General features: G+C 39.8%; 1 protein-coding gene across 6 annotated transcripts in view; it reads right to left on the bottom strand.

Moving 5' to 3' along the window:
* The window catches only part of ZNF827 (zinc finger protein 827), a 108,788-nt gene that overhangs the window by 25,180 nt on the left and 67,817 nt on the right, over positions 1-15,791 (bottom strand). For all 6 annotated transcript variants that reach the window (XR_009741269.1, XR_009741270.1, XR_009741271.1 and 3 more), the window contains exons 6-8: positions 14,617-14,865; positions 13,864-13,921; positions 9,251-9,354 (exon numbers count right to left, since the gene is read on the bottom strand). Coding sequence is in view for 3 of the 6 variants with exons in the window: in XM_061441347.1 (XP_061297331.1) it covers positions 9,251-9,354; positions 13,864-13,921; positions 14,617-14,865 (411 nt within the window). In the remaining 3 variants the exon portion in view is untranslated. The remainder of the gene's footprint in view (positions 1-9,250; positions 9,355-13,863; positions 13,922-14,616; positions 14,866-15,791) is intronic.

Raw genomic sequence — 15,791 nt, 5'->3', positions numbered from 1 at the left:
ATCATTCTCCACAGCTTGCCAGCTATCTGTCTCTTGCTATCAGACTTCAGAGAGCTACCATGACGGCTGACAGACCCATGTCTTCCAGAGAGTGCAAAGACAGAGAGTGTAGACCAGTCAATGTGTACCCAAAAGACATTCTTTTTGTGGGAAGAATGAAAGTAAAATGCATGTTGGAGATAAGGAACTAAAATCAGTTACTCAAATCAATCTCCCAACTCTGTCACAAAAATCTTCCTACTATCTATGAAGCTGTCATACGAGTTGGATTTGTCAGAGGGATCTCTCCACTATTCTTTTTCATGCATCTGCATGGATTTTTACACATACACACGCATACACATATACAAAAGGAGAATATCTGGTTGAATCTTACCCCAGACAGGTACTGGAAGAGGAATGGAATAAAATCAGTGCTTTTGAGCACTGAGAGAACCAGACTTTGCAAGGTTTAGTGAGTACCTACCATTGTGTTCTGCAGGCATCTACTTCCCACACTGCTTTCAACAAGAACATTTCACAGAAATATAGATAGAAATGAACAACAGGACCAAGGGCCACTCTTTTCCACCCTGCCAGGAAGGCAATAGGAGTCAGACATTCTCCTCATCAAGAAACTGAAGGGGATATCTAATGTCCTGAATAGGCAGAGCTCATAAATCAGACCAAAACTGAAAGCAAATAAATGACCATAAGTACTAATAATGGGATAAAGGAGGGGGGAAAAATTTGCTATATAGTTCACGTGCACGTGCACTCCCTCTGCAACTACACTGGCAATAAAAATTGCTGTTCCATCACATCACAGGGATGGAAACTGCTGCCAGGGTCTTGAAATACTCTTTTAGACTTTCAAAGCAGTCTGAAGTCTGGTAAATATTAAGGGATTGGAGCATCCGTCGTACAAGAGAGCCTGAGAGAGCTAGGACTGTTAAGCCTGGAGAAGAGGAGTCTTGGTGGGATCTTTCCACTCTCCTGCTGGGGAAGAATAAGAGGAAGTAGTCAGGGTCTTCACAGTGATGCCCAGTGGAGAGGAGGAATGGCACAAATTAAACCACACGGAATTCCATTTAAACATAAGAAAGCACCCCTTTTACTGCAACTGTGGTCAGACATTGGCACAGGCTGCCCAGAGACTGCCCATAGTCTCCATCCTGTGGTTCTCTCAAAAATAATAATCCACAGGTTCTGCTGTCCTGAATTAATTGTGCTCTTAAACCCTTGATTTCCTTTACTAATTCCAGAATTTAGGACGTTGAAGAGAGCCTTCCCAAAGTAAAGAGAGGATTACCCACAATGTGAAGTTAGATGCTTTTTGGCAGGTGTAAGCTAAGAAACCATAAGGAGGTGTGAATTGTTCTAATTCACTCCATGTGTACACAGCTGGGAAGCTATACAAAGGCAATTTAAATGCCAACATTTCATTGCTGTTCACTTTTGCAGAAATCCTCAGGGCTTCTGCCTTTCATAGTCCCCTAAGACCTGAGGACATTTTCCAGGGTGACAGAAGTGCCAACAGTCTCCTTGACGTGGTTTAAGCCCAGCCGGTAACTCAGAACCACACAGCCACTTGCTCATACCCCCCTTCTCCACCCCTCCTCTGAGAGAGAAGGGGAGGAGAATGGAAAGACTGTAACTCCCACAGGTTGGGATAAGAACAGTCCAGTAACTAAGGTATAACAGAAACCACTGCTGCTACCACCAATGATAATAATGATAAAGGAAATAACAAGGGGAGAGAATATGAAACTAAAAGGGGAAAAGGAAAAGGAAACAACAAACACAAGTGATGCACAATACAATTGCTCAACACCTGCTGACTGATACCCAGCTGGACCCAACCAGCGATCTGGGCCTTCTGGGTAACTCCCCCCCGTTTATATACTGGGCATGATATGCTGTGGTATGGAATCACAGAATGGTTTGGTTTGGAAGGAACCTTCAAGATCACTACAGGTTGGGCAGAGAAGAGATTCAGAGCAGCCCTGCAGAGAAGGACTTGGGGGTGTTGGTTGATGAGAAAATGAACATGAGCTGGCTTCAGTGTGTGCTTGCAGCCCAGAAAGCCAACTGTATCCTGGGCTGCATCAAAAGGAGTGTGACCAGCAGGTTGAAGGAGGTGATCCTGCCCCTCTGCTCTGCTCTTGTGAGACCTCACCTGGAGTATTGTGTGCAGTTCTGGTGTCCTCAACATAAAAAGGACATGGAACTGTTGGAACAAGTCCAGAGGAGGGCCACGAGGATGATCAGGGGACTGGAGCACCTCCCGTATAAAGACAGGCTGAGGAAGTTGGGGCTGTTCAGCCTGGAGAAGAGAAGGCTGCATGGAGACCTCATAGCAGCCTTCCAGTATCTGAAGGGGGCCTATAGGGATCCTGGGGGAGGGACTCTTCATTAGGGACTGTAGTGATAGGACAAGGGGTAACGGGTTAAAACTTAAAGAGGGGAAGTTTAGATTGGATATAAGGAGGAAATTCTTTCCTGTTAGGGTGGTGAGACACTGGAATGGGTTGCCCAGGGAGGTTGTGAATGCTCCATCCCTGGCAGTGTTCAAGGCCAGGTTGGATGAAGTCTTGGGTGATACGGTTTAGTGTGAGGTGTCCCTGCCCATGGCAGGGGGGTTGGAACTTGATGATCTTAAGGTCCTTTCCAACCCAAACTATTCTATGATTCTATGTAGTTCCAACCCCCCTGCCATGTGCAGTGACACCTTCCACTAGACCAGGTTGCTCAATGCCCCGTCCAACCTGGCCTTGAACACTGCCAGGGATGGAGCATTCACCACTTCCTTGGGCAATCTGTTCCAGTGCCTCACCATCCTCACAGTAAAGAACTTCTTCCTTATATCCAACCTAAATCTCCTAGTTTAGTACAAATGCATTACCCCTTGTCCTATCACTACAGTCCGTGATGAACAGGCCCTCTCCAGCATCTTGTAAGACCCCTTCAAGATACTTCAGACAGTTAACGCTCTAAAGCGGTCATGTACATATGAAATATGAATACCCCTTTGGCTAGTTTGGGTCAAGTGTCCTGTCTTTGCTCCCTCCCAGCTTCTTGTGCCCCTCTTCACTGGCAGAGCATGAGACTTAAAAGTCCTTGATCAGGGTAAGTGCTATTTAGCAACAGCTAAAACACAGGTGTGTTATCAGCATTGTTCTCAGACTAAAGCTGAAACACAGCACTGCACCAGCTACTTGGAAGGAAAAAAATAACTGTTTTAGTGGAAACCAGGACACCCCTACGCAGAAATCAAACCCTCAATGTGTTCCTTCATTTCTGCAGTGAAGTTACAGTGGTCTCAGGGACAATGTAAGGTAAGTTAAAAATATAAAGCCTGGCAGCAGACTCAAAGAGATCAAGAAGGAAAACTCACTGGCAACTTGTGAAGAAATGGAAACTATAATCAGATCACTCTAACCTCATATACGATTTATTAAAGTCATGACTTTCTTAACTAACCCATTGATGAACCAAAATTCAGAGCTGGTTGCTGTAGATGGCTGGAGAAGTTTAGTTTGCTGCAGAGCACAGGAGACCAGAACCAAGGACAAATAATGCTGGAAAACAGTATATATGAATGAGCACACCTGCAGGCTGGATCTGAAGATCTCTTGCTATGTACTTTCTAGATGCTTAAAGCAACACAAAATTACAACATCAAGATGTACACTGACCTTATAGTGTCTATAAAAAAGTATTAGGAAGACACATGCAAAATACTTCATACTAAAGAATGTGTTATCTGTGCAACATGAACAGCTTGATTATTTATCATGTTCAAGTTAAAACTGCAACCCCTCAGGAGGTATTTTTCAACTACAGTCACAGAAGAAAGTAAACAAGATTAAGTGTGGTCACAGCCACGTCAGTCTCACACAAATGCTGAAATTTCACATGGCTGAAAGATATGGCCTTGCTTTCACCCTGCTCACATCCCAACATTCCCACAAACTATTAGAAAAATAAGGAGATTAGTTCACTGCTTCCCCTGATTTGGCTTACAGTGTGGCCACACAAATGTTAGTGCTGCTGGGCTGGAGAATATGCAAAGATGAGGCCCAGGGAGCAGGCAGATCTTCCCCTTCAAGTATATTAAAGTTACAGTGGAATTACTGCTTTAGAGAAAAGGAGGAGGCTGCGAGCATGAACAGTAACAGGAGAAATGTGTGCATCTCCCGAACAGTCTTGTAGTTCCAAACGTATGGGAATTTTTGTTACATGTATTACCTTAGCTCAATAAACATAAATATGGGATAATGCCACTAATTACAACATCAATAAAAATACAACTGATGGTACCAAAATCCAAAATTTTTGCACTATGTTTCCAATCCTCTACTGAACTAAGTACCACGGTACTGATTCAGTGCTGGCCTCTGGACATTTCCGAAGAGGAAGCATGGCCTATCTGTCATCTTACAGGTCAGTGAAGAGTATGAAGACACAGTGACAGGAGAGGCTCTGATGCGTTTTCAAAAGAGTACTTAAGCATAGAAGCTTTACTGCCTTCATTTCACTGAAATAAATGACACTGGTAAATTTATGTCAATTAAAAATGCCAGGGCTTATTCATGGACTACAACTCCCCAAAGCCTACATCATCCAGTTCCAAAAGTCTATTTTAGCCATGTGAAATTCATTTAACACAATTAAAAAGTTTTGCAAGAAGTAGTAAATTTTCTCTCTCTCTCACACACACACACACACAAATATTATTATTCATTTAATCCTCTACAGATAAGATGGTTTCAATATTCAGCACTGTCAGTGTAAATGAAGGAGGATACCATAGGTAAATAGGTGAGACAATAATGAAATATTATGATACTACACACAGATACACAGTGAGAAAAAATACTTCCAAAACCTCATGGCTGGAATCTTCACCAATATCAGTGAACTGATCAGAAAAGGAATAGTGAGTATTGCTTGACTTCATGAAGGCAAGTTTGATTTACAGAATGAGTCAGTGAGTTAGTGGAAAACTATTAAAACACACTGAAGATCAGCTAAGGGTCAGGAACAGCAGCATAAGATCAAGTTTTTAATTTATCCAGTCATCTGAACTGAACTTTATAGTCTGACATAAAACTAAATTCTACTCTGTCAAAAGAAGAGCCTTATAAAACAGAAGATAAAAATGCCCCTTTCAAAGAGTCTGTTTGGAATGAAAATGATAATTTTCTCTCCCTACCTTTTGCTAGGCCAAAAAAAGGTCATTTTGCTATTCTTATAGGAGAAAGTTGAAATAATTAATTTGGTTTTGATGTGACTTTGTATTAGGCATGACTTTTACACTATGGTAATTTTTAAGCAAAGTGGATTTGATCAATACCATTTTATTTTATTTCCTTTTTTTGAGTAAAAATGACCTTATTTGGATGGTAACAGTAATACAGAAAAGTATGCTCTAACTACAACTTTGTATGGTTATTAATATACAAAACACCTTAAAAAGGAAGGGAAGTAGTTCCCTAAATCTATCCAATACTTTCAAACTGTGTACTATAGGAAACTAATTTTTTGCCTTCTCAGAACATTAAGAATTCACCACAGATTATCAGGGGGGTACCATAACTTCTGCAGGGCTGTTGAGTCCCTTCTGACAGCTGTTCGAGATTTCACTGTCATTTCCTTGGGTACCAGACTTAAAATCTACTGCATGAGAATCACATCTGCCTGTGATACTGCTGCTGATCAGGATTACAACGCCTTTTTCAGGCCAAATCCATGTCTATGTCATTACTTAGTTAGTTTGGGTTTTTTTCTCCAGTAAACGCCCTGATGAGTGCATTGCTCTCACCCATCTTTTAATACATCTTTCCTAATTCTTTCATACTCCTTGGGGATCTTACATACTCAGTGCCCTACAAAGAGTGCTCTTCCTCTTAAATACCTGATGTTGCAATTTTCTTATAAACTGGCTATGAAGAGCAGGGGTGTGAGCTGAGGAGGCCACTAAGCTGAAGATTGAAGGACTAAATTTTGAACAAACCACACTTAAAAATCCTCTTTAATAGCTTCAGCACAAGAAACCCCAGCATTTCATTAGTGAAAGCAGTATCAATATGCAGAAATTTCAGAGTATTAAAGAATTTTGAGAGCTAGAATAATAAGTGAAACAATTCAGATTACAAGGTCATATGCCTAGAAAGTAGAAACAATTTCTGTCGCATGCTGAAATCAGCTGAAACTGTAAAGAAAAACATGCTACTATCTGATTAGAAAATGAACTGAGAGTCATCAGCATGTTGTAATTACAAAGATCAAGATTAATCAGGAGGGGCATTTCCAATATTCATAGAGAAAACTGCATGCTGCTGAAAAAGTAATCGGTAAGACCTCCTGTAAAACAGCAGGTATGGTTCTACCTACTTATATTTGCAGAAATTAATTTCCCTAAACAGGCAGAAAAAGGCTATGATGTCAGCCAGGAAATGGAAACCCTATCATACTAAAAGAGACTAAAAAACATTGGCTGGCTTACTTTTCCGAGAAAGATTAGGGGGGGTGTAAGATGGAACATCAGATAATGAACATCACAAGGGAGAAGAATTATCAAAGCTGAAAGGCAGCACTGGTGAAACAACAACTTGGTGTGAATAAATTCAGACTGAAAAGAGAGTGGTCTCAGCCCTTCAAAGGGATGAGCTTCAGAAGCAGGGTTCTCATACTTAAACCTGCAACAGGTTTAAGATGGAGCTTGATAATGAATGAGATTATATAATGTTGTTACCTATTATAGAAAAGAATTGAATTTGACACGAGATATCTTACTCTCCTATGTTCCTGTCACTTTTCCCAGTTCCTTGCAGCTAGGGTGCCAAGAAGTTTGCAGACAGAAAGTTGGCAGGAGTCTGTGGATACAACCACCCATACTGGTGCTCTCTTGGAAAGAAGCACTACATACGTGGGGTTCAACCAAGGCCACCCAAGATGAACTGGCAGCAAAGTCTTCCTCATGCCACCCTGCCTGACTGAGTCAAGTCTGGTTGCAGAAAGCCAGCACTGAGAAGCAGCTCAGGCCCCATGCTTGCTCATCAGACTCTGCTAGCTGTGGTGACACTGGGAGAGTTGCATTTTTGGATATGAGCACTGCTTAATGAAGGCTCTTGGCCGTGAGCAGTAAATCTACTTGGATTTTAGTTGCCAACTTGAAGATAACACTGGACTGCAAATTGCCTGTAATTTTCTTATGCTGTTCTTTTCTACTTACTATCCGCTTTCAGGGTTAAAGTAACCCAAAACAAACCTCAAGTGAAAGCACACACAGGAAAGCTCCACAGGACACGACACACACATTTTCATAGCATTTTCTGTTACATCCCATTGTCATTTACAATGATTTGTTACTGTTTCTATACACTACTTTCTTCAGGCATAAAGTTTCTTCTGAGTTATCCATAGCACTACATAGACTATTTCTTCTTGAGAGGCTGAAACTAGTAGGAAATCTACCTATGGGTATTCTGCTGTTCTTTTACATTTACACTTGTAATTGATTAAAAATTTAAACCACATTCCTGGTGCTACTGTGAAGTTACACTTCAGGTCCAAGGATTTATTAGTAAGCTGAGAAAAATCAACATATTTTGAATGACAGGGTTGTTCCAAAAATAAGAATAAAATAAAAACAAAGTAGCAACTGGCATTTCATTTTCAGTATATGTGCCACTATTAGATATGCTGAATATTAGATATGCTGCTACATATCAGAGTCTTATACTCACAGAGAAATATGCATTTTTTATAACACACAGACATTTCAAGCTAGTACTTATATTCCATAAGACAGATTATGGGGCAGCACAGACATACAAAACCCAGCTCCTCAGAAGCCATTCTAACACTCCAGGATGTCCTGACCAGCTAGATACTTTATGTCTTTCAAGTGTATGATTAAACATGTCATCAAAACCCATCCACAGTTTTAGTGGCCTCACTTAAAATGAAGTCTTACAGAGAATTAAAATTCTTATACATTCATCTTGGTATGATGTAAGAGTATTGCTGCTAGAGGCCATGTCCTCTGAGGTACTGAGCACTGCCTGAGGAGTCTAAGAGTTCCTGTCTTTCATCTGGGTATATGGATATTCCATGTTATGCCAAGGCCAAAAGCCAGGATTGAAGCGCTAACCCGGATTACATTTTAATACTTAAAAGCGCCACATGTGATCTGGTTCTCCTCACTCAAGAGTTACAAAATCCACTACTTCCTTGCAAAAGTGTGGCTCAGGCTAGCTTGAAGACCCTTGTCCTTATGTTACAAATCTTTTTCTTCCTGCTATGCATATTTACCCTTAGACAGCATCTAGCTCTTACCCTCATCTGCCACTTCACAAGCTGTCAAATGATTATTCAAGCATTAAAAAAAATGAAGGGTCTGTTAAGTTGTAAATTAAGTGACAGTCTATAGCTGAAAATTAGCAATAACAGGCCCAAATCTTTATTGATCGCTAAGAAAAGGTGAATAGCCCTCCCTAGCTGTCTGTGTAATTACTGACCTTTAGAACTGAGAGCAATTAATTTAAGAACAGATAGCAGTGAAATAGCAAATGACTTATTTTGCAACAGGATAGTAAAGGCATCTATCAAATTTTCGTATGTGTTCAGTGCCATCTTGAATAGTATTGTTACATACCTTTATTTTCCATTTTATTATAGAATATAACCCAAGCTACACCTGGATATAAAATGCCTGTCAACTAGTTCAGAAGATAGTGGAAATGTACCTTCAAATACTTTGACTTTTCAGTATATCTTAAGAACCCCTTATCTTTCCAAAAAGGCTCTAAATTGCTATTAAATTTAGGAATACTGTATTGCCAAGCTCTGCCACTGTGATACAAGTACTGCAAACATTTCATCTGTACTCTGAAAGACGGAGGTGGATTGGCCAGTAACAGGAGAATAACAGCTAGTAATCTGACATCAGTCAAGTTCCTTTACATACAGGAGACACACACACAAAACCCCCTTCCTCTGCTAGTACTGACTTTAACTTGTTATAGACTATTGCAGAATTCATGAAAATAGCAGTGTAAAGACTATTAATATAAAAGCTTCAGCAATATTTAATTTTTTTCTTTTTATTCTTCATAACAAGCACTTACTGTCATGGGGAGATTGTGGCCTTCTGACAAAACAAACTACATTTTAACAGCATTGGTCAGGTGGTGGAGTTTCCAGTCAGAAAATTCTAAAAAGCTATATTAGGTGGAAGTAATGAAAGAAAAAGGTATCTGACCTGGTGCAGATGCCCTTCCATGAAGAGCAGTGTCATTAGGCAGGAGATCTTTTGAGTTGGAGGTGAACGGTGATTGTCTAAATGCGTCTTCAGAAAAGAATGGGCTACAGGAAAAAATAAGATGTCTTTTTGTACACAAAATAGCAGTTAGCAGAAGAAGTAAATACGATTTTTGACCTTAACATCTTAATATTATAACAAATACCACCTTGTTAAAAGCCCTGTTTCATTTACAGAATTCATGCTGAAAGATATGCACACTGTGAGGAAAGGTGGGGAGAAGAGGTATGCCTTGGTAAAATTGCATCTCAGAGTGAAAACTGAAGTTGTCCCAAAAGGCTTTTACCTAAAATTCAACATCTTAGATTGGCAGTATTACAATACAATCTGGATCATTAAAATTAATCCTTCAAAAATTTGTATTCTACTGTTGTATCTGGAGACGAAAATCAGGAAAGATGGAAAATATTATTATTTAATAATACAGTACAGGGAATTTTATAAAATGAAACGTTTCAAATGTGAGCTTAAGATGCTGAATAATTCTTTTGACATGGCATTCCGTGAATGAAAGGAACTCCATGAGTTTGATTTTTAAAGCAGGAAACAATTCACATAAGCTAACTGAATGGTTACTTCCCAAAGAGTATTAAGTGCAAGACTTATCAGCTACTTGACTCCAGAAAGTTTTTTTTTCATTTTGGTTTTAATTAACAGGCAGTAAAAAGTCAATTTATATAATGAATTGGCATTTCTGTCAGTTTTCTGTTTTACGCTCAATTAAAGATCCTAACAGAGAAAAGAATTCCTTGTTACAGTACAGACAGACATCAGTAAGAGATATATCAAAAAGTTCAAAATGGAAAAGGACATTCTTTCTTGGAAAACTGCTTACTAAGGCAGTGTATTTCACCTGCATGCAAACTATCAGTTTCTTCTAAGAAAAATAAGAATTACATTAAACATCATCTCTCTTGTACTGAGAATCCTTAACAGGCTGCTGTATAGTAGGTTATTTTAAAGGTGCAGGACAGGAGGCCAGCTTGTTTCTGCAGCCTGTTCTTATCCAAGAAGCTTTTCATGATAAAGCGTGTACTAAGAGGTCTTACAAAGCACTGCACAGTGGATAGTCCAGATTCAGAAAGTACATGCCAGCAGCACCAACCAAGTTGACCCTACCAGTCCAGATACTCAAGATGTCAACCTAAACAATGACACTTGCATGAGTTTTCCCTCTTACAGTCTGTCTGCAGAGGGTGAACAAGGTGTTCCCCACTGAGCCACATGCCAGATCTCTTCTGCCTTTGGGAAACTTGTTGATAATTAGTTAACATGATCATGTAAGACTTTTGTCAATCATGTAATTTGCTTTCCTGTTAAGTTTTGTGGCCATTATTCATTTTGTGCTGTTCCATATGTGACAGTTAGTGGGATATTTTGGTATTTCTACAAAAAGTTGAACATAACCATAAACACAGTCAGCGTTAGGTTGTGCTGCAGATGAAGTCGTGAAGCTGCCCCAAACCTGAACAGTTCAGTGTTTGCAGACAGCTGAACAATGCATAATACTTAAGAAAACAAGTCATCATGATAAACCAAACCACCTTCAGCCCACATGTACAAAACTTAACTTTTTCCAAGACTTATGCTCCTGCTCAGGGGTGACATAATATAAAACAGACTGAAGCTGTATAAAAATATGGCATCATTTATTGCAACAATCCTCTCATGGCTTTAATAATGATTTGAAATAAAAACACCAAATAGAAAAAAGTTTTATTATTGTTGTAACTCTTCAAAATCTTGTAATCTTCTCAGGTTTCCATGTTGACCTTCCTGCTTCTGCTTTAGATTTAGTCACTGGGACACTGCTCAGTGCTGGTTCTAAGCAAAATGGATGATGCAGAGCTTACCTATTTCAAGGTTAGGCCATATACCATGAACAGGCTGCTGTTGAAGACTGCATCTTGATGTGTCCTAAGAGTTTCCCTCTCTGCCATCAGCCTCTGGTGAATTACAGAACCATACTTGGATACCTCTTTTCTGCCTTTCTCTAGAACGGCAGCTGAGCCTCTTCAGTGTTGGCCCTATTATTATTTTAATTACAGCAGATATGTCCTCCAATTTCCAGTGCAAAGTATGAAGGGAGGAGCTCCTGCTTCATAGTAAGACATGACATAGATTGTTCTCAGTGTGCAAAGTCCTTTCAGATGAAGATCAAGCTTTAGGATTTTTTTTCTGGCTGCACTTTTCCAGTTTTATGGCTACACAGTTCTCTAGATGAAAGCAACTTATTTTGGCATCTTATGCTGGCATATTCACTTCAAGATCATTTGCTTCTCCTCTATCTGTCTTCTTATCACAGATGGCAGGCTCTACCATCTCTCTCAGCCATTGAACTGTGAGGAATCCTCGCCAGTTTCAGCTGCTTAAGCAAAGTCATATGCTCACAAAGTCCAGAAACACTCACAGGAGGAATAGCAACAGATAGGTGACAGTTAGAAATGTTAATATGGAGTAAGACAGCAAAAACTGCTTGGGTATCTCATCTTGCTGAGCTTTGCTGATTTAAGACTCACCAACGACACAGCTTAATCCTTCTGCTCCCCAGGTACACACAGGTGGATAACACTGACCTCACCTTGGCTCTCTGCAGCTGTCAGGTTGTGAGTCAACAACTGTGTTTCAAATGCCTTTCTGTCACTACTCCAGATGTAGGCTGTGAGCCAAACTGCGCCACCACATTTTCTTGATGCAGTCTGCGTGCCTCTATCCTCCACTGGCTGCTCCATCACATCCTATTTTTGAGAAGGTGTCATACCCTTACCAGTAAAGACTTCCAGCTGTTTGGTTGGTTTTGGACGTTTTTTTTTTGTCAAAGTCTTTCAAGTCAATCTGTTTGAATTGATAGGATTTAGTACACTGATTCACTTCCCCTTAAGAAGCTCTTCTCATTCACATCTTCTTCTGTTGACAGGTAAGATAAGAAAAGCACCCAGAAGAACTGAACCAGGCACCTGGTATTTCATGCTCTGATGGGTTAGCAGCCATTACCAGGACTCCTCAGTAAAACTCAGTGCAAGTTTGACAAGAGCCAACTGTGCTACACTCTGAATAGTTGGCAGCCAGAAGAAGGGAAAGTTATCTTTGAACTGTCCTCAACCTTTTCAGTTTGAATTACCTTTGATAGATCCAAAAGTAGCTCTGGATTCTCACACGTCCTGCTGGTAATGTCATGAGATACTGAAATCTGTTTTCAACTATTTGTCACCCCCTCCCTGCAGTGCACACTGGATAGTTAATGAGTAGCTGGAGAACATATGCATTTATCTCCATATGTATCTCTCAGACTTACGCTTTTTAAGTACTCACAGGAAGGCTTTGCAGGCTGCATATCCCACAATTTCCCAAACGAGCAAACATGGGAAGCATTCACAGTAGCCAGAACTTAAAAGCTCGATTTAATTATCTTTCAACTTGTAACATCAAAAAGTCCCTAATGTACATTTACTGAGCTGGTCAGTTTATAAAAACTGAATTATTTATTTATTGCAGTTACCATGAAATGAATGAGATAGACCTAGGAATTAAGAACAATGCAAAGATCATTTCTTCTGCAACAGAAATGCTTTTCAGTTTCTGCCTGGACAAAGTTGTCTTAGCAGTGAACATACTGGGAACTTCTGTAGAAGGGGCTGCAGAGGCAGAGAAAGTCTTACTCTGTCTTTGAAGGAACTCGTTGTCACTTCAGTGTGCTCAGCCTCCAACCGTTCCACACTGATTAGCGAACTTTTGGGTAGGAAAGAATACTTTCCTGCTTTCAGGTAGGAACTCTTGCCAATTCCTGCCTACTCCTCACCAAGGGCTCCTAAATATTTATCAGTTCTAGCTACCACTTATTACATAAGACCTTTGAATTTTCCCATAGGGACACCTTACTTTGCTGCTCATGTATATATAAACAACACATGGGCTTGTTCCTGGCAACAATACTGTAAAGTGCGTATTTCTTTAACAGCATGTGCTGTAAATGGATCATGTTTTTAATTCCCAGGTAATTTCATTCATCATATTAACGTGACTGTAATCTGTAATAAAGGTTTCATTAGCGTTGCCTTACAGTCTGACTGTTAAAAATAACTCATCTCTGAAAGGCATTGAGATGATAGAAATACTAAAATGAAATTTTATTAAAGAAATCAAGTTTGACAGAAGACTGAATCAAAATCTCCTCTTCTTACACTGGCCCATGTCTTAAAATCCAGTTGTCAGACTGTTCTTCCCTCAAGCACTGAATGTACTGTGCAGTTTAAGTTTCAGTTTTTGTAGGAGAAAAAAAAAAAGAAAAAAAAAAGAATTCTTAAAATGATGTGTGAATGCCTGATCAGAGGAGAACAGTCATTTGGGTCCAAAGGCCTTTTTTCTCATGAACTCTAAGCAATCAGATCCATAAGTGTAATTTTCCAGATATAAGCTACATGACTCATGAAAACAACTTACATTTGTAATATCAGGTCACATTTGCAGGTGACAGACACATTTGAGTTCACATGGCAAAACAAAGTAATGCCATTTACACTACAGCTTTGCAGATAACAATGGACTGCACTTACCTGGTTGTAGTTCTGATGGTGTTATCTTTATTGTGGTTGTGCTCTTTGCTCACCTTTTCTGCAGAGGAACATAAATGGGGGTTTGTGATTAGCATATATTGCATTTTCTCTATCAGGTTTTATTCAACATAGCTGTATTAATGCTTTCTGATAACAGCATAACCCACAGTAATTTGGGGTAAATTGTTACAGCATGATTAGAGAATGGGCATAACTTTATTTAAACTAACACCAGCAAATTTTTTCAGCTTCATAATTTGGTGTTAGTGCTTTATGCAAAGTATGCAATACAAGCATTCATTAAACACAGTGCTGATATCATTGCCTTTATGTAATAGCTGAGGTTCACTTTCTTCTTTAAGAGAAATGGACAGTGCAGTCCCAGGAACACTGCATCCTGCAGCCGCTGGCGCCTACGCCAGCAGCTGCCATCTATAGGCTCTCCTATACTCCAAGGCGTGGATCAACCAGTTGTCACAAAATTATTTAATTAGCCTTCAAAAATACAGGAGTTGAACTCCGGCTTTTCTAATTCAGTTCAAATATTGTGAACCTGACCTGTCATAGTGCTCTAGAGCATATGCTAACTATGGGGGACATCTGGCAAGGCCTTTCTAATGTGAGGGTAGAAGGGCTCTAATTCTTATTATTTTTCAGCCATAGCAATTTCATGCTTTGATAGCACCTTAATGGTTACATGCAATCTTTTTTTAATGTTTAAGTTCAACTTTTTACTTTTTCCACTGCTTTTACCTGATAACTGGAAGAGCAGCTCAGATGCCATCTTCACTGATATATCTTGGCTGAAGAGATTTCTTTCTGGCAGCACACGGCCTTCTGGTGCCTTCTGTATGTGCTCACTAATGTCTCTCCCTAATAAAGTGCTGTAGCCAACATTTTGGCTGGGTTGGCTGGGTGACACTGAAGCCTGCGAATCATGAATGTCAACTTCCATTGGTTCTTCCTTTATCTTTACCATCTGGGTTTCCTTGTAACTCTCAGCTGCAAATATGTATGTAAAAAAATAAACAACCACCACAATTATTTAATTAGGCCACAATTTTTCAGAGTACTCAAAGCAGGAATCACAATTACAACACTATAATTTGTATACCGTAGCACTGCAAATGGTAAGGGCAGCAAGCAGCTGACTGCCACAGTATTCTTTTGGGGGTTATAAATAGAAGCAATCTCTTGAAAATAATTTTTCAAACTAGAGAGCAGGAAACAGTTGCATATTTGTAAATATGAGAGTTATATCGCTTTCTATGAATACTGGGTGATCATACACCAGTTAGTGAAGCTTTGTTTTTATTTATTATATCAAGGTACAACTACACCAGCTCTCCAAAGGTGGGCACTGTAGACCTCTTACAAACTCTTAATCACTCATCTGCTCCTCTTCTGCTCTCTCTCTTTTATGGAAAATTCCAGACAACTGTGTAAGGAACTGGTCTGTTATATCTGCATATGCTTTCAAGATGAGAGAATTATTCTGGGGCCCACACTTTTCTGAAGTCTAATTTTGTAACAAGCCTATATATTCCCTCGTACATTACGAGATCCGGTAACCTCAATGACCAGTTTCTGTAAGCCCATAGCCTTCCCTCCCTGTCTTCCTCTCTGGTGTCCAAGGCCTAGCAAACAAAACCATAGTCTAGAAACCAGTTTGCAGTTCACTTTCTATGCTTGAGATTCGTCAGGTGTTGCTGAATGCTCTGGTTTGGCTGCAAGGCAAGTGATCATTTTTAATTCAGAATGAAACTTCTGAAATCTCAAAATCAAGGTTCCAAGACCATTTTCCTCCCACACCCCAAACACCTACACAGCCCTTTTGATCCAGACTTTCTGCTGTTGGTGTGAAAGTTTCAAACACCACCAGAACTTTTGTTTTCAATTACCCAACATTACAATGAATCTCAGCACCA

This window comes from Pezoporus flaviventris, unplaced genomic scaffold (assembly GCF_033815535.1).
Source record: "Pezoporus flaviventris isolate CSIRO_AGI_PZ_B2104156 unplaced genomic scaffold, CSIRO_AGI_Pfla_v1 ptg000002l, whole genome shotgun sequence".
Classification (NCBI taxonomy): domain Eukaryota; kingdom Metazoa; phylum Chordata; class Aves; order Psittaciformes; family Psittacidae; genus Pezoporus; species Pezoporus flaviventris.
This window is presented reverse-complemented; position numbering and strand designations above follow the sequence as displayed.